Source organism: Cygnus olor, chromosome 1 (genome assembly GCF_009769625.2).
Source record: "Cygnus olor isolate bCygOlo1 chromosome 1, bCygOlo1.pri.v2, whole genome shotgun sequence".
Classification (NCBI taxonomy): domain Eukaryota; kingdom Metazoa; phylum Chordata; class Aves; order Anseriformes; family Anatidae; genus Cygnus; species Cygnus olor.
In genome coordinates this window covers 141,626,708-141,651,665 of record NC_049169.1, presented here as the reverse complement: position 1 = coordinate 141,651,665, position 24,958 = coordinate 141,626,708, and the positions used below count along the sequence as shown (strand labels likewise).

Here is a 24,958-nt window from a genome sequence, read left to right as displayed (position 1 = left end):
CGCTACTTACCTCTGCTGTTACTGTGAGACTGAATCTCTTCTTTTCCATTTTTATTTTTGCCTAAAAACGCTGAACAAGTCTGCCTTCCCTCTCTTTCTGGACTTGAGAAGAATCGTAGACAATCTGAATGTGCAGACCTCTCTTGTGCCTTTCTCAGCCTCTCCTTTATCTTTGTATATTGGCATTCTAGTATAAACTAGAGACTTTGTTATGAGTGGAGATTACACTAAAACATTTTACAGTATAACATTTAAAAGAGAAGAGAAAGAATTGCATGAAAATGCAGAATAAAGTCACAAAGTATATAGGATAAACCATATGTTACATATATATAGCGTATGTATATATATAATGGAATAAATTCAAAAATAATCTCTTTTATTTGAAACAATGGAACAATAAACACTAGCTCGAAACCAGATATTAACTACTAGAGGTTTTTTAATGTTTAATTTGAAAGGCTCTTTTAATGTGGAACATACTTAGCTCTCTGACACAATCTGTGAGCAGGAAATTAACTAACACAAATTATATTTCTCACATTTCTTCCATTTTCTTTAATTGTGTCATTATGTAAATACCACTCTTCTTACACAAGTAAATCAGCACCACAAGTTGCAGGAGACTGAGAAAATCTTTGATCTGAAGAACACAATCAGTCTAGTATCTGTTTGGCAGGAAATCTAAAGCTTTCCTAGGGCTTAAAAAAAAAAAAAAAAAAAAAAAAGAGGAGAACAGAGAGACAAGCTGCCAGCTGCTCAGCTGCTGAAATAAATTACAAAACCATTAGATTACCTCATTGCAAAGGAAGGTTGGGAGATAGGTAAGGATGAACAAGGTTGCATAGGGAGCTCTCTAATGAATTTCAAATGCAAAAAAATTGTACAAAAAGTGAGACCTAGGATCAACACCTGTGGGTGTTAATAAATAGTCTGAATTCTCAAAACCAGAAGCTGGCAGAGTTAGGCACAGCTAAGCTATTTCTTCACATGAAGAGAACTTAAGTAGAGACTTAAGTAGAGCCATATTTCCTAATCCATCCTTCCTTTCCATCCTTCCTAAATTCTCCCCATTTCCAGGGACACGGAGATACTTTGCAGTCAGGGAGAAGGAGAGAAAGAAGGGCAGGTGAGAGGGAGCCGGACAACTTCCTCAGGGAGGAGCTGGGGGATGAGCCTGCCCCTTACAGTAGGTGTTCGTGGGCAGAACAGAACTGTGACAGTCTCAGGACATGATTGTTTCTATATCCAGACACATGCAGTCAGTCTCGTTGTGGCACACTTCTGGCACTGAGATTCATTTTCCTCATTATAAAAATCAGCTTAGATGTGGTCTTTCTTTTTCCCAGGAGAATTTTTTCATCCTGTGCACTAGGCAAAGGCAGGAGCCACCAACACCTACAGCTGTTTCAAAGCCCAGCTTTTCAGGCTGCTTCTCAGTGTCAAATGTGTCCGTGTGTCTGAATATCAACCCAGCCCTATCTTCACATCACTCTACTTCTGTGTACATACCAGCACCTAATTACAGGCACTCGAGAAATTTTCAGGACACATAGAATCAGGCCTGGAGGGTTAGAAAAAGATGGAAATTAGGAGGTGGAGTTGTCTTGACTCTTCATACTGAGGTGCAGGATGTGCAGAATTTAGACACACTGCAAGTTCAAGGAGTCAAAATTCATATTTGAAGAAAAAAAAGGATGTCTCAGTTTGTAGGTATGGTGCAAGTCTGAATAGAGAATGACGGATGGCCTCTGTCTTGAGATTTAGGTGAGAGGCGGTATCTCACTGCCAAACTCAGTCTCTCCTCTGTACCCTGAATATGCAGACGTGCTGTATGTGCACCGCTGAAGGATACAAGATAAGATTTAAAATGCTTAAGAGTTTCTGCGAAAAAAAGAGCTTGAGAACCTAATGGCCTCCAACATTAGCTTACGCCTTTCCTAGAAAAAGTGTAGGTTTGTCACCAGACAAGGAAGGAAAAGTACCTCTTTATGGGAACTAGGGAGCTATTTTCCAGCTTAAGCAGTCATCAGCTGGCAGATGTTTGTGGAAAAGCTTTCCTTTTCAACTGAGGCCAGGAAAGAAGTGAAGAGATACTGAGTGAGAACATATGGCGTGATTTCATATTGTATCTCTCCGTAGCCTAATTACAAGAGACAGCTAGCCCAATAACAGGAAAGTGAAAAATGTCAGGGTGGAGCCTGCAACTGGGTGCAGTCAGCGTGGACTGAGACAGGGAGTCACAAACAGTAGGGGAGGGGTCAGGGGAGGTAGGAAGAAATAGTCACGCTGGTTGCAAACAGTAAAAATAACACCATAAACTGTAATTTTGAACGGCATTATTTTTCTGTTTCCACCTGCAGTAAATGGTATATGCTGTTTTGCCATTTTACCGTTTTGCTAATTGACATCCTCCATCCTTTTGACTTTAACTGGGCCTGGCTTGACTTAACATTTAACTTACCACTGTGATTTTTAATAAACAAAAGCTCTTTTTCAAAAGCATAAACACGCTTAAAAACAATGTTTAAAGAACATGAACAAGATTGCAAAATCGAGACTTCTGAAATAAGGCAATACAAGAACTGAGGGTTCAGACACATTATGATACATTTTTTTAAATACATGATGCATTATATTCTTTTCCCCAGCTTGCAGGGCACAGGATGGACAAAACCATGGAGCAAATCAGGGCTGTACTGTACAGGAGGTTGTTCTTGATGGATGGGATTCCTTTCTCACTCATCAGAAGCTGGAAGCTGGTGAGGGGTGAATTAAGGGTGGGAGAAAAAAAAGACGATTAGTTTTTTGATGACGTGAATGTTGCCTTTGAGAATCACATTTCATCCTCAGCTTTTCCACAAAGCTCCTGTGGAATGACCAACAAATCACAAAAATAAAAATTACATGGGTGATCACTAATGCTGTGTCCATCCTTTGATACCCAGATGGATTGTTAAAGTGTTGCTTGTCAACAATGCAGCAAAGACACTGAATTTACTCAAGAAAGAAGGTTTAGCTGCATGCTGTATGGAATAGACACCTGGCAGAGAATGCCCCTGATAAACATAATGATATTGCAGGTACACGATAGTTTTGAGTACTTTAAAGCTTACCTGGGATTTCTTTTTCTTTTTCAGTACAATATGATCATAGTTATATATATATACACATATATATATATATGGAAATGTTTCCATAAATTTCATCTAGATAAAACTGGGAGAACTGTTGGACAGGCTTTCTTCCCTTCCATCCCGCACTTCTGTGTATTCTTTATGAATTCATAGGAAGTAATTCCCCAAGCCCACAGTGCAAACATTGCTTTGAAAACGAGTGTTTGAGACCCTGCCTTTAAACTCTGAGAGAGTCCCAAGGTCCAGGCAGTAGATTCAGGAGACTCAAGTATTAGTTATGTTTTGAAAAGCTTTCTGGGGCCTGTGAGAGTGAAGCAAATAACTACAGTTCGTTTATTTCTTTATTCTTTTTTTAAGAATGTATTAAGCTGTTGAATAATAAGTTGTAAAAGTCTAAAATACTTCAGAGGGAATCACATGTCCCCCAAGAAAATGCCAAACTGTGATATCCAAGCCCTCCACTAATGTTAGGTTTTAGTCTTATTCAGCTATGTCCCTAAACACAAATGCAAGCAAAGTTGATGGCTTTTGAATGCAAGGAGGTCAAAAGGTGAGCAAACAATTTACATGTGGCAAAAAATAACTGTGCTAACTTTAAAATCACCCTTTTTTTTCCCCCAATGAAAACAGACACATGTTAACTATTTGTCCTGAAGGAACAAGTTCAAACCAAGTGAAAAAGATGCAATTACATTAGTCACTTCTTAACAACATGCTGTGTTTTGTTACAACTTTGGCATTTGTTTCAATACCTAAATTTAGCTCTCCCACACAATCTTGGAGTCATCGATCTTAAAGCATTTAAATGACTTGAGAAATGCAGAAGAATACAATACTATCAACATCTGCATTCAAAAAAATAAATAAAAATCCAGTAAGTATGCCTCAGCTCACATTATTTTATAGTCATTCACAAATAATTTGTGGTCTCTGATCACATGCTTTGAAGCTATACTCAACGCACGTGGAAAGGTTGAATGACAGTATATGGTCACAAGAATCCGTGATTCAGTGACATATTTTGATTTGTGTTGAAAAACTGAAATATGTGCTCCGTTTCACATCAGACACGTGGCAAGGAGTCAAAGGCTCCCACCTCATGAGCTAATCTGAACTGCCTCAACCCTAAGGAAAATATATCACATGGCAGGGTGTGAAGCCAAAGTGACTGCATCCAAACAGCCATATGCACAGAGGAACAGCCAGATTTTACATCACCTAGGACTTCAACTGATGAGAACAAAATAGCCTGAAGTGAAGATAACACAGGCAGAGACTTGCCACTGGTGTGATGGGGCTTTCCCCTGTCTCACAGGAGGCAGTAGGAGAGGCAGGGTCTGGAGGGCAGGAAGGCAGGGCAACCTGGCTGCTGTGATGAGTGGGATGTAAGCACCCTCTAAGAGAATGGGAGGTGGAGGAGTTGTGCTTCTCCCTAAATTAAAACCTGCTTATTTCAGTGAGGTTATGATCCAATAAGTCTATGCCAGAAGGCCACTTGGTTTTAAATCCCTTTTCTCCCCCCCCCCAATGTTTCTTTCTTTCAATGTTTGAGCAAGTTGCTTTGTTTAGAAGGGAAGAATTGAGTGCCCAGAAACCCAGGGGCTCCAGAGAGCTGAAGAAGGAGTCTGCAAGGCTGCCAAATTTGGGGCTACAAGGTCCTATTCTGCACCATGCTAAAACACCAAGACCTGGCACCTCCATTTGGATCTCCACCCGTTCACTGTGCAGATCACTCTGTCTGTTTTCCCCCATGCAGGTTCTTGGTTCCCACTGTGTGCCCGCTCCTCTTTTCCCCTGACAGAGCAGAGGAAAGGATGAGGTGTGAGAAAATGCAATGCAGTTTTCTTTCTACCATTCCTGAGCAAGAAGTCTTGGGATGAGAGGAAGCAGAAGGACTACTGCTCTCAGGAGAGCTGCACTGGGACTCGCCTCTTTGCTCCTCTACCCTATCTCCATAGGAGCTGAAGAGTCCTGCATGCTTCTGCTGGGTTTCCTGCAGGATTGCTCTTCACTGGAAGGTGGGGAAAAGGGGCAGCATCCACTCAGAGGGATTCCTACCCCTGCTGAGCTCAACTGCAAGATGACTGCACATACCTTGTCATGTAAGAGTGGCCTCAGCCACAGGTGAAGGCTCCCATGACCAGGAAGAGTTGCCTGAAGTTGCATCCTCTTTGCTGAAATATATGTTGCAAACAGAATAAATGAAAGGAAGACCAAAAAAAAAAATGAAAGTACTGAAACTGGACCAGTTCCCTGGAGAGACTGAGAATGAAGACTAATCTCTGTAAATAATGTTTTGCCCGTACAAACAAGCTGTAACATGCTCAGACCTCCCCAAAGCATTGCGTCATAACAAATTGTTTTTAGGAATAACATGTCTAAAGTGCCATGGGTCTGCTTTTAAAGACATTGTAGAATCAGGATTTAACTATTTTTTTAATCAGAAAGAAATGTAAGGAATGCAAATGTAAAAAATTACAAGCACAAATCTAACCTGTGAACTTGGTGACTGATGTATATGCAAAGTCTCAGGCTGCTTCTGGATAACCAGTGTCCCATACTGGGTGGACAGATGATTAGAAACTTGAATTACTGACTTAACCGTGGGGGTGGGTGTTACATCTGGGTAAGTCAACATTCTGCTTTTATAATTAAAGGTAAACAAAAAATAAAAATAAAAATAAAACTCCAGGCACAGGCAATAATCCCGAAATGTGATCCCAGAAGCTGCAAAGTATTTCTGTCAAGCACCTTGCAGTTATGTTTCAGCAGCTGGTTCTGTCTCCCAAAGCCCTCTTCCAGGGCTGTATGCTGCTGTGACTTATCATTACTGCACTTTTTGCTCCTTGACACTGCCGACAGAGACTTCACTCCTGCTTGCTTGCACTCTCTGGGGATGCTGAGGCTGGAAGCTCCTGGTACCCTCACTGGGGCAAGTGGCTCCCAGTTCATGACAAAGTGTGAAAGCCACAGCAACAGCCATTAAGCAGTAAAATGAACAAGCAGAAAGTAACCTCTGCGAGACAGAGTGAAAAAGGGCAGAGCAAGGTTTAAGGGGCTCCTCCTCTCTGCATAGCACAGGCACTGGGGTCATATGGAGCCCTAGCTCACCTCACCAACAAAATTTTGTTTAGAGAATGGATTGTGCCCTCCAGTAGGAAATACAAGATTCATTAAGGGCTTTTATCCAAGGCAACTGGCATTGCCAAGAAGAGTTTAAAGCAGATTAGGACTCTGGACATGACTACAAAGACATACAGCAACTGTGTGCATTGTTTAATTCTTTTGATCTTCCAGCCCTTAAAAGCTTGAAAGGGCTGTATAAATTTGGCACTGGAGATTTAGTTGAGGAAATAATTGCATAATAATTAAACTCTTAGATGGGATTTTGTATCTGCAGCAATCCAGCCTGTTTTTTTTGTTTGTTTTGTTTTGTTTTTGTTTTTTCCCAATGGAAATAAAGAGCACAAAGCTGCAGGACATGATGCAGCCTTGCAAACAGACCCCCTGCTGCCACACACATCAAATCCCCTTCACAGCTGCACCCAGCTCCAGGTTAAAAGTAATTTCTTTTCCTCTCCATTACTCCTGCTGAGAAGCTCTTTCCAGGACCCCACTGCTGTGTAGTGATTAGCGGCCAACTTAATTTTGGTTATGTGTTTTTCATCCCATTCGCCTTCATTAGCTGAAATATTTACATGCACAGGTTCTCCAGCCCCCGAGTGTCCTTGCAGCACTTCATATCCCTCCCCGTAGGAAACCACCCTCTTCCACACATCTTACCCATGCATTCCACATTTCCTAAGTGACACTGTGCCTTAAACAAACAGTGTGATTAAACAAACAAAAAAATAAATGAATACGATTTGCTTATATATTCTTCCCTAACAGGGAACATTCACAAACGAGGCTCTGACGATGTGAAGATGTGAATTTATGACCTTTCTCTACAGTGTATCCTCAGGCATTTTACAGGATTAAACTCAGCAGGTAAACTAATAGCTGTGGTCAAAGGCAGGGCATCTGTGTGTCCCCTGAGCTGATAGCTCCTCTCTACTACAGAAAATAAGTCCGCATCTCCAGCATCCACAGGCTGTCCAGGATACAACGATGAGAGCTGAGAAACCACTGTTGTTTGCTGGTTGTCTCCTCTGGAGAGCCCTCAAGCTGCCTGGAAATCAGCTATGATAAGTCCTAGGCAAAAGGAAAAGAGCAGTAGCAACATATTGAGGATATACGTAATGATACTAATTACTTAGTTCAGCTGCATCCCAAACATGAAAGCCGCAAAGTTGTTGAGTCTTTAATTTTCCAAGTAAACTAACATGGTATTGACTATTTCCAGTCATAGTCTGGCCTCCCCTACGCTTATGACAAAGCACATTCAGGATCCAAAACAAGCAAACAAGATGATTCATTTAGCCCAAAACTAAACAGATGGATGAATCCTCTATACCCAAGGCAAAACAGGACCTCTAAAGCTGGAAGTGAATAGCACCATTTAAGCCTTGCCAGGCAGAAGAACTGGTAATGCTGCACTGTCCGCAAAGAAATCAGAGCCCACCAAGACTTGTAGGTATGACTTGTATCAGACTTGGGTCTGATAAGCAAATATATAGGTCATATAAGAGAAATTCAGGTTCTGGGACAATTCAGGCTGGTGCCAAAAACTAACATTGGCAGGAGGGACACACAATCAAATGAGCTAAACTGCACTTTGCAGCTAAGGATTTGGTAATGGGTGAATTTCTGAAGTTCTAACAAGTGAGTTTGGGTCTCTGGGAGGTTTTGAAAGCTTCCACATTATTATTAGGTATCTGGCTCTCCCTTGAGGATCTTAGGAAGACAACAATATGTCCTTCCTGAAAACCGACTCGTGCTATTATTTGGTCTGCCTTATTGAACTCTTTGGCACCATGTACACAAGCTACAGGCTGCAACAGAGTAGGAGTTCCAGTGTAATGAATAGATGAAAACAGACTAATAAGTAATGCATATTTATCATGTTTTCTTTATCTGCTGCTGCCCATGTTCGTCCACTGGCAGCAGATGAGTTTTACGCTACATCAGGTGCACATAGCAGCATTTTTTCTGGTCTACAGTTGTTGCCTTGCGGTGCCTGCTAGGAGCATGTGTTCTCCAGCAGGAGTGGAAGGGCTGGCAGCCCTGCTGCTGAGACTCTGCTTCAGCCCCTCACACACTGCAGCTCTTTCTTTTCTTCCTGTAATACTATGGCTCTTCTCCGGGCCATGGACCGCTCTCTGTGAGCCACAAACATTTTTCCAAGACATTGCCCAGTCATTTTCAGCCTGCTTTTTTTTCATGTTGGATTCCACAATGCCTATCTTTGTGCCTGCATCCCAACCTTATGCAGTATTTTCCTTTAGCATGACCCTGTGTCCTTTCTCTGCACAGGGAGCTACCAGCACTAGAGTTATTTCCCAAGAAGGCCCAGCAGCCTTGACTGTGTGAAAGGATGTCTCTGGGCTTAAATCCATTCCTTCCTATAACCTTTGTGTTAACCTGAAATCATGTTGTCCACAATCAGTCTTTCCACTAACACTGGGTGGATTGATCTACCTCTGTCCTGAAGTTAGCTGTTTAGCTTGTGTAACTGGTGGAAAAAGGCACCTCTAGAGGGCAATTCATCCCATTTATTTCACACACCAGAGAGAACTCTTCCTCCACCAAGTGGAGAGGAAACATCAATGACCAGCTTGGAGCAGCTGAGTTCCACTCTGGTGGTCAAAGGCTGGATGAGAGGTGCCCCACCCAAGGTTATCTTTAGCAGCTCCAAGGTTACAAGTGGGCAGGGAGCTCTCAGCTCCAAAACCAATTCCTTATTTTGTTTTGCTCTCCTGAGTTTCTTGCTCTGCAAACTTGAGTTGGAATAATCATCAAACATTTTCATCAGCTATTCTCATGTTTAAAGCTTTATTTCTGGCAATGGTATTTGACAGGTTTCTTCTCCTTCCTCATGCACACCTTCCTTCCCCAGCTACTAAAATCAAAAAACTGTAACCTTCTAACCTTCATCTGCCAAGATCAGCTCTGTGCACAGGTCCAATTCTTATTTCTACTTTTATTCACTAAACTATTCATTTCTACTTTTATTTACTCCCACATTTATTCAAAGGTTTTGCCTGTCAACCAGCATATTTAATTATTTGGTGCTTTCCAAACTATGTTAATTTTAATTGCTACTTTGATCAAACAATTATGGACAGCTGACATCAAGATCACATACGCTAAATAAGACTAGAAAATAACTGTTAATTGAGCTCACTTTTCCTGCGAAGAACTACTTCTGCAGAAGCTGCTGCTATCCTGGAAGCTAACTCATGCCAAGACCACGCCACACCATTTTTTTCCCCTCTGTAGAGGTTCCTTGGAAACTTTTTCAAATAGATAAGCTCTACTGACAAATGCTGCAGACCCATACAGTTCCATGAAAGAGGTGGCTTTGTCTTCCTTACGTCATTAATTTTTCTGCAGAAGAACATTGTTACACAGAGAGCCAAGTCCTTGACATGAAGTGGCCTTCTTTGTTTTGTTTTGTTTCGTTTTGTTTTTCAGGTCTGATTGTAAGCTGTTACAACTAAGTCCTCAGCCTCAGTTTGCCTTGAGACTCAGGATATTTTCTCCTCAAAATATGTTGAGACCAGAGGGAAATTCCTGGGAGAGACCTACCCAAAGATCTATACATACGGTGACAACTAGAACTCTAACTTTTACTAAAAAAAAAAAAAAAAAAAAAAAAAGTTACCACTGGGAAGATGAATAAGATGAATCTCCCTGCCTAAGGATTATGTACTAAATTCACATCCCCACAATAACAGTCTATATTAGCCTACATTTCCAGCCTCAGAAGGCATGAAGGGACACAATACTTCAAACTCTGGTAGCTGGAGAGAGAATGATCACCCAGAACCCCTCCCAAACCCTTGGGGGGCTGGGGAGCAGGGACAGATATGACTGTGGCAGCAATCAGGAAAGGAACCTGGTCCGTCCAGATTTGTTTTCCTTTTGGTGTGAAAAGGCACCACTGCAGGGACAGAGCAGAGGTAGGCTGAAGGATGGAGCACATCCTGAAGCCCCCACAGCCCACGGAGCAGGGTACACTGCTGCCAGGGGTGAGCACTTTCCAGAAAGGTGCTGGAAAACAGCACCCCCAAGCAGTCATCTCAAGCCTTTCTTCCCACCCAACTCAAACACCAGCACTTTGATTTCTTTGTGTTTTTTTTTTGTTTTGTTTGTTTCGTTTATTTATTTTTTCATGTAGTATTTACAAGAACAGTATAGAATGTATTTCACTTGCTTATAACAAAACAAAATCAAAGAAAAACATTTACATCGTGTAGTTCATTTGAACAAATCTACCTGTAAAATATTTACAGTATGTAGTTTATTTGAACAAGTCTAGCTATCATGAAAGCATTCAGAAAATTACTGTATCAGTAGTTAGAGAAGTGGGTATCACTTACTTCATAAAAGAGTAAATCTTTGTTTCTTTACATTCCCCTTGTATTCAAGACACCACTGAGTATGTAGGAGCAGCTCTCTGCATGCCCAATTTTTATCTCATATTCACATTTCCTTCTCCTTCTCTAGTGTGGAGGAGGATCTGAGGTATTTAACTTTCTTTTGGCATCAATACTCCATATACAAAAAGTTCTACTTCTTTTCCACTACTTAGTGAAATCCAACCCTGCTCCTGCAGCCAGATGTGTTGTCATGCTACTCTGGGAGGATACAGATGGATGGGAAGAGCAAACCACATTTCAAAAGGTTACACTTATTTGCAAATCTATTTTGTTCTCTAGTTATAGAATAGCAATTGCTGGGAAATTAAAAAAAAATATATCAGGAGGATTCCTGATGTACCTAAAACTTTCTCATTTTTTCATGTTCCTTCCAGCTACATTCAGTATTTTTCTTCCTTCAAAGAACAGATATCCAAGTGGGCTGACTTTTTTTGACACAATCAGCCACCTTTTTTGCATCTGCCCACAAAATCTATGTATCTTTTCTCATCATCTTTAACATCCTGCACTTGGAAACAATAATTCCTGTTGTCTTGTCTGGTTGCCATTGACTCAAACCGTGTCAGAAATACAACTCCTGTATCTTTTCAGCAAACATTTAGAATATATAAAGGGAGATTTTGTCTTAAATTTCATAAGTTGCAAAGGTTCTTGCTAATAGACTGAAGGGTTTCCTAATTCAAGCCACATCCTAGTCTTTAAAATTCTTCAAATATTTCTTGAGCTAAATTCAGAACCAGCTGTAAGTGGTGGTGGAAAGGAGATTGTCAATGGCTTCTCCCAGATGTCTAAGAGTAGTTCATCTCTCTAGTCTGCGGGACTACACACAATTCTAACATTCTTACTTTACAAAGTTGTTTCTTTAGAGCCAACATTTTTCCTGATCATTTTTTTCCTGATTATTTTATCAAAAAACCTCCAGGCTGGTTTTCCTAAAGAAAAAGCTTTTTCTTCAGTGTCTGTGAGAAGTGTCAGTTATGGATCTGTAACAAACTAAACCTTAAAGCTGGCTCTCTTCCCCTTCTATACAGATGAAGACATGCACTATGTACGATGGAACTATTTCTCCACTATCTGCTTGGCAGAGGAAGTAACCAAGGCATTCTACTCATTTTGATCCTCAAAGTACAGCATGACTACCTGTTTATTTATTGCTCCCTTCTGATTTATGTCAAGATTTGAATCCAGTTAGACTAACCTAAATAGGCAGCATTTTGCATCGTGATTAATCAAACTGCATACTTCAATTCAGAGGATACGTGGTTCCCAAACCTACACCAGTTTGAGACTGGTGCAGACTCATTGTTTACAGGAATCTATTCCAGACTTTTGTACTTATATCAGAGAGAAGGAGACGGCCAGCAATAAAAGTTAGAAGCACAGAATGGCAAGACTGTACCTTATTACTGGTAATCTGTTGAATCACTTCCAGGAATAAAACTTTATTAGTACTAGTCAAATGACTTTCAAAACACTAAAACATCCTCCAAATTCTTTTCTTGGCAAAGATAACAACATGTTACAGCTGCCTACAATTTTCTAGCCATGACATGTTGGTAGATAAAACAGAAACAAATTCTCCTGTGTACAATTATCTGTTATGCTGAGGTAGTTATCTCTGGGAGAGGGGTATTCTGAAAGCACCTATTTAAGCAAGGAATAATCCAAGTGGTTAAAAAAAAAAAAAAAAAAGAGAGAGAGAGAGATTTTCTGTGGAAAAGTTCATAGAAGTACAGTTGTCATGACAACTGAAATTGGCTCTAGAAAATGGAAAAAACCAGCTGTTTTGTAGACTGAAGAAAAATAAATTGAGTTTGGGTGCACAAGGAAAAATCCTATCACTCTGGCATGGAATAGCTCTTCTGGAGCAAGCTTTCTTAGTTTCTATTTTTTAGGTTCTAGTTGTTTTGTTTTGTTTTGCCTTTTTTCAAAGGATAAGGCTATTGAATTTACAAAGGGTGAGACCATCTCCTTTTTCTTACCCTTCTTCTCATAACAAGGGCATGTACCTTGGACACCATGTTTCAAAATGCTACAAACCACAGTCTACGTGCAAAATAGTAGAAGTGGGTTTCCTGCATCTAGGCAGCATTTTACACAAACCTATATTTCTAATTTAATCAGATCATGGAAGACATGAAGAAGAAGAAAAAAGCTGATATATATCCATCCAGTGAGAAAGCAGTATATCTAGTCTGAAACATCTCTCTGTGTCTCACGTGGACGTCAGCCAAGATGAATTTTTTGCTGTTGGCAGTTGGAGAATAAAGCAGATCTTAAACCTTTGCTATTGTGTATCCTTTGTCAGCTCTCTGCTTCCAGCACTTGTGCATGCATATCGCCCCTAAGATGACGCAGGCCAATGCAACTGGAATCACTGCAGTGTACCAGGACAAGCCAACAGCTGGAAAAGTAAAGAAATGAAATATTGTCAGAAAATTTAATTCTCTAAGTTCAAGGAGGAAGAGAAGAAATCACATAAAAAGGATGTCTGCAAATTAAGCTTCCAGCAGGGTTGACCACTTGCAAAAGGAACAGGTCTATTGATTCAGTGCTCTGGAAAATGGGTTTGTCAAGGTGGGAGGAAAATATTGGAAAATAATAGAAGGTGAGAATTTAAAGTTCAGTCCTCCTGTGTACACGTGGCTCTTCCCAGCCCCTGCTCAGAGTGGCTACGTGCTTTCCATCTTAATTCGGTTAACACAGCGACAATCCAAACAGGAAATAAAGGCACCACATGGAAAGGGAGTACATAACAGCTAGTCTACACTCAAGCTCTATGAAGAATTTTTTCATACAGACCACCCGATAAATTACTAATGATCAAGCCAAGACTGTGAGCTTCTTCCCAAAATACACCTAGCTTCCAAGACGAGCATCTGTCCAGACCATTTTGGATTATGCTGGCCTACACCGGTTCATGGACTGCCTCCTCTTTAGCAATACCTGTGTAGCGCACAGAAGACATGAGCAGCACTTCATCTAGCTAAATGAGTACAAACCCCTCATCATAGGATGCTGGAGTGAGTCATGAGTTATAACTCATAATGAAGACTGTAAATGTTCATGTTCCTTTCTAAGATGATATGAGCAAACTTTGGTGATTCATCAACGTCACGCAAAGAAACAATTAGCATTGCTTCACATTGTTTTTACAGCTGGTTCTTAGCCAATGGTCTATCACACTGCAACATTAATTGCACTGAGCTTAGGGCTTCTCTTCCCATCACTAGAAGCCAAAATAACAACACCCACCATAATTTACACCTCTTGTTATTTTGGCAACAGTCTGTGCACGAGAAGGAACACTCCAATCTTTATTCTGCTATTGTCTTTTTTTTTCCTGCGTTCTGAGGAGCTGGGGGAGATCTGGCCCTGTTACACCCAATGAGAGTTTGCCAGTAGTCTCACTGGAGCCATCATTTCACAAAGCTTATCTAAATTTGAGCCCTAGCCAGTGAACAGATATATTCCAGCACAGATCTTTTCGCCTGTGGAAAATGTCAATAATTGACCCATAAGATGTGTTCATTGTGAACAGACTATTCTAAAACACTGCGCGTGTTAGGTCTACAATTGAAAGAGGCAATTGATTTTTCCCAGGTAATAATCCATCTCAATACTAACTTGGAAAGTGTAAAAGACTTCAGTGATAATTTAGTTTTAGAATAATTATGACAATTATAGAATGTTTGTCCCCCAGATAAGCAGTTAAGCTCATTACCTTCCTGCTTGACCCTTGTTGGCAGTACTTGGGAGCCATATCTGTTCTGTGCCAGACACTTAAAGTCTGTATAAAAATCCACTTCTTCAACAGATTCAAAAATCAGTGGCACTTCAATGAAGTTCTCACCATTTTCTATGGTTTCTCTGGAAGAAAAAGAAAAGTCAAATGTTAATTCTGCAAGAAAATGAATTGGATATTTGCTCATTTCTGAACTAGCCCCTTCGCATTACAGGACACCGGTGGCTTCCAGACCAGCTCTGCCAGCTCTTTGAGTCTCCATTCCTCTCAGTACCCTTGCTGCACTCCAGAAAAAGAAAAAAAAAAAAAAAAAAAAAAAAAAAAGATTTGTCTTGCAAAAAAAAAAAAAAGAAAAGGGAGGGAAGAAATGCAAACAGAGTTGTGTATAACTGAGCTCCTCACAGAGCATCATGGAAGGACCTAGTTCCTTTTTTCTAACCATTAGTTTCTGAGATTCTTACTATCAGCTGGAAGAGTACACATGGAGGACATAAATCTGCAAACACTCACTTAGCAAACTGAGCCACCATACCTGCTTATCATTCACCTCAAATCAAGACTTCAGTACAAGAAACTGTCTAGAAAGTTTCCAGCTTACTTCAACCTGATTGTTTCATGAGTGCAACTATTTGAAAGTGGTTTTCTAGGTGCAAACACTGTCTCTTGATACCTTCTAGTCACTGCTGGAGAAGTTGTCCAGCTGCTTTGCAATGACTTGTTCATGAGTCTGCTATGTATTGCAGCAATGGACTTCTCTGGGGTCAGTACCGCAGGAAGGTAGCAACACGGCAGTGAGTTCTTTGCCAAAAATTTCTGTGGGAAATACGTTTTCCCTGTGGTATTTGACCTGATATGACTTGCTGCCTTTCTGAGGGCTTCCAGCAGAGCTGAGACATCTCACACACCATGGGCTCTGTGTGCCCCTGAGCTGGCATTGCCTCTTTCCATGTGCAACTATATAGTAATATTTAATAGTCATGTTAGTAATATTAGTAGTAGTGGTGGTAGTAGTAATTGTAATAATAATACAAGTCTAAGTAAGAAAGCACATGTGCTGCTCTATTCTAAATCCTGAAGAGACTCTAGCTGTTCCACATTATGCCTTATGTCCCTTGACAATGCATTTAAGTTCTCTCACTCATGTAAACAACATTATGAATGAATGGTCTAAATCAAGCTGGTGGAAATACCAAAACACAGAAAGACTCAGGAACCCAGCTATCATGTTACCTCTGGGTGTAACTGTGCAATAAACTCAACATGGCCAGGTGTTTATCTGGCACTGAAGCCGCATGGCTGCAAACAGCCCACATCCATAACTGTTAAACACTCTTGTCCTTCAGAACAGGGATGCCACATCCCCAGACCCCGTTGTCAATGGTCTCTGCCACATGCCAAGTCCTAATCCCTAGCCAGGAGCTGTTTGGGAATGTCATAGCTGGTGAGGGACCAGTTTGGCCACTAAACAGCATAAGCAAAAGGCAGAAGCCTGGAGGCATGCAACTATGAGGCAACTCAGAGAACTGTGCAAGATGAGGAGAGACAATGGATCAGGGCAAGAGGATGTGGGATATCCTGCCTTCCCTCCACCAGCATCCCCCCTGGTGCTTCCCTGGCGCCAGCTCTAGCACTCCCTGGGCATCTCAGTGAGTCAATTTAACTTTTAAGTCACTGACATGAAAAACAACAACCCTAAGGGGAAAACCAACAATAATTAAAATAACAACAATTTTAAAAAATAACATAAAAGGCACAAACCATTGGGTAGCCTTCTGTTATCTCAGTGTATTCAGAGGCTCAGTGAAGTATCTCACAAATGCCAGAGCTGGTGTGGGAGAATGGATGGTGCCATTTCTTTGGCACTGGGCAAGGGGAGTGATAAGAGGAGCACTGGGAAGGATCAAGGCCCATTGCTTTCCGCTGCAGTCAGCTCTTATATCAGCCCAGCTGCCCATGAAACTGTGCTTCAAGTGTAAGGCTCTGAGCTGGGTCATTTACAGTATAATAGGAATGAAATCCAGAGATTAAAAAATAATAATAATCATTATGCTCGGTTTGTTTTGACTTTTTGTTTGTTTGTTTGTTTGTTTTCTCAGCTCTTACTTTTACTTCTGGACTCTCCATATCCCATTTCACTACCTGGCATTCATCTAAGAGCTACTGTAACACTGCAGGTTAAGACAACAACCACAAGAAAACACTTCAGCCTGACTTACTGTCGTTCCCCCTCTGTAACTCTGTTTTGCTTGTAAACCACATCAATGATGGTGTCATTTGCTAACCATTCCACGTCAGTATAGATATGCCTGCTCGGTCCAGCAAATACTTTACAAGGGAGAGTCATCTTGGAGCCTGTTGGTGAAAGATTAAAAAGCATTCAGATACATGTTGAGAACTACTTTCTCTCAGTGAAAACCAATGTCTCTGGTGGGAGATCAAGTTCCCACACATGTCAAGCACTGCTACATTCAAAACTGAAGTTAAGCCCCAGATTGTTTTTGATTTAGACATATTCCTCAGGAGACAAAAAGGGCACAGTGTGATTTTACTGCTCTGGAACAACTGCATTAAGCAGCAGTACAGCCTCCCTCAGATGCTGCAGGCAAGGACATTCAGTTCAAGATGCGACCTCCAGGGCCAACGTGATGATGCAAAAATTCAGAAATTTTGCTATAATTATTGCAACTCTGAGCTAATGATAAAGAGCCTTCACACTAGTGCATAGCTATTTTACATGGAAAACACATGGCTCGATATTCATACAATGTTGTTATTATATTGATGGTGATTGGAGGGATATAATACACTCTGTGGAGCGGATAGGCAAAGAAATGGCTTAGTGGTATATTGACTGAAAGAAAAGTGGCATTTAAAATTGAGACCACCTTGTGTAGAGCATCCAAGTTAAAAGAGCTTAGTGTAAAATATACCTGTTTTTCTCTAAAATGAGGAAAGGCAACAGAAATGCACTGTCATAACATAATTTTCAAAGAAAAAATGAGTTTCTGTCAAGTTACTTTCTAACCAATGACGACTGCCCAACTGAAACTTTAGGAAGCAATGAAAAATGTCTCCTCCCAAAAGAGCTACATGGCTCATTCAAAGCCACTGGAAAACCTAGAGCTGTCTGAGGGAATAGTGAGAAGGCAATGGTCTTGGTGAAGGGGAAGCTCTGAACAGCAGATCTGAGGACGCAAATGTACTTTTAATGCTTTGTTGATAAATCTACAGCAGTTTTCCTTTAGCTTCTCCTATGAGGAAAATAGGACTTAGTTGTAGGCAATAAGAAGTAAAAAACTACCACAGTACTGCCTCTCAGCTGATATAACCGGTATCAAAAGAACTATAATAATAAATGCCAACAAATTGGATTGTAAAGGAACCTCCTCTAATTTTCCTCTCATTAGATGTTCCCAAAAATAGCGCTGAGCCTTACCAAGAGCAGCTGATGTTGTCTTTTGAGTTGGATACACGATTATCGGGGTAATTCTCTTTTCTTGTTCTGGACAGAGAGAGAGAGAACGGAGCCTCAGTGCTAGCACGATGCAAAATCTGGGCATTGCCCCGACCAGCGGAAAGCAGCGCTCCATCGCCCGGAGGGGTTGGACATGGTTTAGTGGGTGACATTGGTGTTAGGGGGACGGTTGGACCAGATGACCTCGGAAGTCTTTTCCAACCTTAGTGACTCTTTGATGCCCCTTTGGAACCCGGAGGAGCGGATTTAGGCAGAAGCCTTGACAAGCCGGAGGCTGCCGCCCGCGTCGCCGTCGCACGGCCGCCCTCTGCTGCCCGCCGGGCGGAGCGAAGCAGCGGCCTTCCCCCAGCCCCATTGAGGATGGAGGCTCTTTTCTTTCCCAAGCCCGCCGAAATCATGCACAGTGACCTCCCGCACCCTCGGACGTCGAGGGTTGGGTTTTGCCTCCTGCAAGGCTGCTGCCGAAGGCAGGGCGGGCGCTGCGGCTAGCTGCACAGTGGTGCCAGATGTGCCAGATGTGCTGTGAGGAACTGCTGCACCACCTCCAAGAGCAAGCACCCCTGTTCTCTCCCCCGCTAGATGCGAGCTCCCCTCCTGAGCTTCACTAGCAAAGAGCTGTGGCAAAGAGCTTTCTTCAGCGCGGCGCTGTTTTGGGGGGGGGTCAGTGTTTACCGACTGTCTGCAGCTTGATTGTTCTGGTGATCTTGTACGTTACGCCTTCATAGGGGAAAGACATCTTGCAGGTGTAGTAGCCAGAGTCTGTTGGTAACACAGACGTGAAGATCAGGGAATTCGAGCCTTTCAGAAACACGAATTTTTCACTGTTGTCTTCCAAAGGCAGGGCATCCTGGAGAAATGGCAATAATAGGTATTATGTCCCCGATAGGTGTGGTTACACCCAGCTCCACTTTCCCACTAAAAATCAAGTTCTTCAAATGCACATCCCTCTCCAAAACGGTCTGGGGCACTCTATGAAGTGTGAGGAATTGTCATTTTAATATAGCTACAATGTGCGTGTATAACTTTTCAGTAAAGCTACATTTTAAGATGGAAAAATATACCAAGCTATTTCCTGAGTCCTCTTATGAGTAATCGACTAAGACATTCTTCTAAGAAAAATATGTTTCAGTAAACAGGAAGGTTTTCCTGTGATTGCTTCCTGTACATGTCCTTATAAGAGTCATATTCTATGGCACTCTTCTAAGACAGATAGATTTTAGTAATCACACAGGTTTTCACAACACTATTACTGACCCTGCACAATCTCAGAAATGGTGAAAAATTCTCACGCTGTATCACTAACACTCACACAAGGGCTGGAGCCCCGCTAAGAGCAGCTATGTTCTTTCTCGATGAAGGCAGGATAGCTCTTTCTGACAGTTGTGGCATGAAGCACGTTGTGGGGAAGGACTTTCACATAGGTAAGTCAGTTATAGCCTGCTCGTGAAGGAAAACCTGAGCAGAGACACTTTGCTGGCGTGGTATCTATCACACCATCAGCATGGCTGTGTGAAACCAGCATAGGAATGACATCCTATGTTAAGAATGATAGCTGCAAGAGGCAGAGCATATGGTAATAGTGGGAGTGTAAATAAAAGCTAAAACGAAGTACGGGGAAAATATAAGAAGACTCCCATACTGTGCAGTGGAAAGCTGAGGATGGTCAAGTGAGGGATATTTAACATTACAGGCAAAACCAGGGTTTCCTACTTGAAAAGTCATGGACTAGCAAGATAGGCAAGAGACCACTGTAAACTTTGATTCAATCTCTTCCCAGCACCTCTAAATGTTGTAACCTGCATTATATTATGCTGTGACATTAAAATGCTCGTGACTTTAACAACATGAAGTTTAGGAGAAACAGAAAGTGAGATAAGTGTTTGTTTACAAAAGGGATGAGATTAGGCTTTGCATAAAGAGAAATGTAAAGTTCTACCTTGTACCACTTGAGCTCCAGACTGGTTATATTTGATGTAAACTCCCACAGGTCAGGGCAAATGATCTTTCCAGAGGTAAAAGTGAAGAGGACCTGCATATAAGCGATGTCCCGAGCAGCTGTCTTCTCCACAACGGTGAGGTGGATGGACACCTCAGCACAGTAGGAGTTGTTCCTGAGGGCAGAGCAGGGAGACGTGAGCACCCGCAGGTGATGGGGAAGCCCAAGTGACACCCTTCAAATCCATGGCAAGTCAACTTGAAAGCTGGCAGCCACAAGCTCAAGCTGGTTTGAAGCCAGTAACAGCAGGCATTGAAACTCTCTGTGGTAATTGAGTGGGTGTGAGCTGGATTGGGGTGTTCCTCTCTACGCCTGTCTTTCCAGACCTGAGGAGACCACCCAGCCTGGTCTGAGAGGTGCCCTCACTTCCACAGCCATCCATCCCTTGATACGCAGCCTCTGGTCTGTGCCGTTTGATTCCTCCCAGCTTTGTTTTCCTCCTTAGCCCTTTCTAGGAGGCCGAGACTGAGATCCTACCAGGAGGGATCCCAGAGAATCACTGGCAGTGGTTTTGGGCAGGATCTAAACATGTTGCTGACCTGTCTGCCTCAGAGTTTCAAGCTTTCTTTTCTTCTTACTAGTACACCAACTTTGCTGCACATCCTCAGGCTAAAGCCATGGCTTTGATTTTGCACGGAGAGGCAATGTGCCCATCTGAATAGTGGCAAGTGTATCACGAACCCTCCACCCATTTCCTTGGAAGAGGACTGTGAAAACCCTAATGATTGCAAAGTAAGGAAGAAATAAGAAGTTTAAAGCATGTATGAAAATACATCTGCAGTTACTATTGTACAGCTGGTAGCCATTTCTGTGAGTACATATTATTTTACACAGAAAAGAAGGCTTGAAAGTTTTACAGTACCTAGCTTTTCTTCCCAGCCCCAAGTAGCAATCACTTCCAGTCACAAGGACCAAAATGCACAAATCACTTGGGGGAGGCTGATGCCTGAGCTGTGTCCTCTCCAACCTGTGAAAGCCTACTTCTGCCTTCCCCCGAGGCAAAGCTCAGACCCTGAAGGGGCCAGCAAAACCAGGCGTGCATCTGTGGGCTGATGGGCTCACTGCCTCTATGGCACTGGGACCAGTGGGATGCCCAAATCCCAAATTCTTTCTCAGCAGACTAAGAGACCTGTGATACTTCACTTCCACCCTCATTTCACAGACTGCTGAAGACATGTTCTAGTATCCTTATGGGATGATATGAGAAGGAAATACAATTTGTTTGTACTCCATTAATCCTATAATAATGTTATCAATGAAGCTATGCACTCAACCCCTGCATATCTTTTTCAAACAGGTTTCACAGCATTTTCTTATAGCTGGCAATAACACTGCCACATTTTGAGGCGTTGAGGAACTGAGGCAGAATTGTCCAAAAAAATGGATAAAAAGCAGAATTTCCATGTCTCAGGCTCTGCTCTAGGGCTTCTATATTTACAACCTTTTCTAATGCTGGCCGCACTACTGAAGTCTTCTCTCCTGCCCCACCATTGCGTTCCCTGCTAACACATAAAAAGGCTACCCTAATAATTTGAGCATAATTTATTAATTTGCTTTCTGCCTGCTTTTCTGCAAGGAAACTGAGCTCTGCAGAGGCAGCCCCAGCTGCTGGGATGTGCAGACAGGTATGGACCTCACGGGCCCCAGAGCGAGGTGCCAGCTGCCAGGCAGTGCTGGGAGGTGGACTGGAAGAAGGGCAAGGACCCTGGCGCCTTCCGGATTTCAGGCTCGAATGGCACTGGTGGCTTTTGCCTTCCTCAGTCCGCCACAAGTCCAGATCCTTGTTCCTCTTTTCCTATAGCAGGCTGTCAGACCATAAACTCTCAGAAAAGAAATGACCAGTAAGATTGAAAATAGCCTTGGCTGCAAGCCTCTGTATTATCACAGGTCTGGTACCAGCCCAGTAAATACACATTGGGTCTCAAGTGACATCTTCCAGCAAAGCCAAAGCAATCAAATTCTGCTTTAAAATGTTCAATAGAAGAAAAGTAAAGATCAGGGAAAGGGAACAGGGAAGAAGGAAGCCACCTCAGAGCCACTCTCTTTTGGAGTACGCTTTGTAATGCAATCCAAACCGCAAACAATACTGTTTGCTTCTCTAAAGCTGTGATGTACGGGTTGCATTCTGCAGTGTCCCCTGTCTGCAACACACCCCTGTTTGCTGCATCCCTGACTGACTTGAAAGTAAGCTAGAGCAAACTCTCATGTACACTATTTCCTTGTGAGATCGTAGAGTAGCAATACCGTGTCGTGATGCGTCAAGATTTCAGTATATATATAGAGAGAAGACACAAGATATTTAAAAGTTCTAACTTCCCACATATTTTCTCTAATAAATTTGGTGAGGAAATGATCTTATCCAAACCCACTCTGAAGATATATGGTGTTTAGAATCAAGCTAATATATTTTAGACACAGTCACCTTTTTCAGTGCACTGAATTTTCTTTTAAGTACCTACCTTCTTGTACAGACATACACTCCTGAGTCTTCTTGCCTTGCTGGTAAAAACCAGAGTGCATCTCCTTTTGCCCAGATTCTTGGATCTTCATCTCTTCCTGATATCATGGTTTTTGAATCATTTTTGTACCATGTGATATTACGGGACAAGGAAGAAAAATCCAGATGTTTGTATCTAGGGGAAGGGCATTTCAGAACCACAGGTTCTCCATGAAGTTCATAGTAGTGATGGAAAGAGATGATGTGATCTGGGCAGTTTTCTATATAAATCAGAGACATTTTATCATTACTGCTGGCCAGGCGCATTAAAAAAGAGGGGAGAGGGAGACAGGAAATTAAAAAAAAATAATAATAAAAAAGGAGCATGCCCATACCTGTGCTTTTCCCTTGCTCGAGCCTGAAAGCAGAGGCACCCACTGTGCATGTAACCAGGACAAAGAAGAGCCCATGCACTTTTTCCCAGAGGAAACGGGAAGGAGAAGACCGAGGGAAAGTGTCTTGAAATCTGAAGGCAAGTTTATTAGGAGACAAAAGATACTATTAAAATACTCAACATTAACACTAGCAGAGTTAACTGCCCTTTTCCAAACACCAGGCCTGGTGATGTTTGGTTCTCCTTAGTGAACAGATGGGCTTCTTCACCCCCAAATTATGGCTTGGCATCTGGCTTGGCACAAACACTTCTCTTCTGTCACTTTCCTTTCACTCTGGGAGATGCAAACAACACACCACAAGATGCTGCTGTCCCCATGTTTTTGTTTTGCTTTGTTTTGTTTGGTGCAATAGCTAAGGGTAGAGAAATACAGCTCTGTGTATTTGGCAATAAGACGTGACAGGGGCATGGGCCAGCCACTTCAAGTTGGCTGTAGTGTAGCTCGTTTGGGTAAGCCCAGGAGAAAAGGTGCAGCAGAGATTTAGCTCTCTAAGCAGTCCCTTCAGGTTTCTGCCAAGGTTGCATGCCCTCATTAAATCCTGTGTGACTCCATCTTCCCTACTATGGCTACCAAAGTAGGCCAGACAGTACAAAAACTTCCTATAACCAGAGCCAAGCTCTCAGTGTCCCCAACAAATTTTTCTCTTGGAACAACTCTGACTCCAATGACATGCACAGCCATCTTGCTATTGATATCCAAGTGAGTACCGAGTGCAGACACGATAACCGTCTCTGAAAACAGAACTATCTGCGGCTGGTCATTCATTAACTATCATCTGTATTGACCTGGACAGGCAAGTTGGCATCTGCGTACATCACTGGTCACTACCTGGTCTGCCACAAGATATCAATTGCTGTTACTCAGTTGACTGATCACGTATTATCTCTCTGTACGACATTCAGAAATGCATTAAATCTGCTATAGATAGGCATCAGTTTATGCTGTACTTAAGTATTTGTGTACATACATAAATACAGTACACATACACACACAATGCACACTTTTTCCATATTATGTACAGAAATGCAAATTGCATACATTTAACATTAGCCTAACACTATGACTGTCCCATAAGATGGATATTAAATGACCGGACAACTGCTTCAAGTTTTATCCAAGACCAAAAACGTATTTCAACCAGTATAATGCATTCGTGTTCATAGGTACTTACCTGCAAGCACCTTCTGTGTATCCCATCATGCGCATATTTATGTGTTTTAAATCCAAACTTCTCCATGTTCTAATGGCTAAATTTACCTGACATCTGGTAGTCTGACTGTAATAACTTATCTCCAACTTATTGTCATCTTTACAGCACTACAAAGCCAACCTCTTGCTCAACAAATACAATTTCATAACAACAGGTTGGCTGCCATACCATGATGCATGCAAGTGTTTCCAGCGCATTGGCATGGAGCAGTATCCCCTTCCATGGCTATGCCTGGCTCAGGAGCTAGTGTCTTTGCTGCATTAACAGTGCCAATGGTTCACATGTAATACCCTGTAAAAGGATCTCTTCAGATCTTTGCCTGACAAAAATACTTGGTTATTTTTTTCAGAGGTTTCCAGTCCCTTCAGTGCAGTATCTAGCATTTTCTGTAAGCCCCTGCACACACTGAGGTTTTAGGGATAGCTTTCATTCCCAGTTGTCCATAAGCTTCACTTACCTATGGTTCTGCATCCTTTCAGCCATTAGTTTCTCGTGAAAAGATGTAGCATTGAAAATTGCTGGTGAGATACTTATATAGAGCTTAGCCCAACACACAGCGGAAATTTATCGCTCGTTGCCCAATCAAATTTGTGTCAAAACCAAATGACATTTTAGACCCACCTTTCTTTCCTTCCGTAGAGTGAGGACGAGAGAAATAGAGACAGGGAGAGAGCAAAAATATGCATTAGGGTTTCCCAAAAAAGGGGAAATGACTGCTAAATATATGACTAAATTTCCCTTTTTCTGACGAATGGCAGTTTACATGCACTCGTGTCTTCACATGACTATTTTACGCTCTACCTAAACCCAAACTTTCTCATGGGTGACAGACGGTGTCCTGCAGCATAGTCAGCAGCTAAACAATTGCGTTCTTCACATAATGTGTTTGATGACTTTTTGTATGGAAAACATGGCAGGTTTTTCCTCTTTTGTGATTCCTCATATAGCTTGTGAATCAC

At 42.0% G+C, this 24,958-nt stretch overlaps 1 protein-coding gene and 1 long non-coding RNA gene across 2 annotated transcripts; both read right to left on the bottom strand.

Annotated features, from left to right (window-relative positions):
- Nucleotides 1-436: 436 nt before the first annotated feature.
- On the bottom strand, nt 437-6,173 carry LOC121059392. Its single transcript, XR_005814556.1, has 3 exons — nt 5,632-6,173; nt 5,232-5,311; nt 437-2,759 (listed from the first exon to the last, which is right to left on the bottom strand). It is a non-coding gene; the product is annotated as an uncharacterized LOC121059392 (long non-coding RNA).
- Nucleotides 6,174-6,315: 142 nt separating this feature from the next.
- Nucleotides 6,316-23,986, bottom strand: IL1R2 (interleukin 1 receptor type 2). Its single transcript, XM_040567235.1, has 10 exons — nt 23,961-23,986; nt 22,730-22,860; nt 22,357-22,615; nt 19,838-20,012; nt 18,574-18,748; nt 17,863-17,928; nt 16,643-16,778; nt 14,406-14,551; nt 12,964-13,085; nt 6,316-7,331 (listed from the first exon to the last, which is right to left on the bottom strand). Exons 1-10 carry the CDS (start codon nt 23,984-23,986, stop codon nt 7,320-7,322), a joined length of 1,248 nt encoding a protein of 415 aa, XP_040423169.1. The 3' UTR covers nt 6,316-7,319.
- Nucleotides 23,987-24,958: the final 972 nt, after the last annotated feature.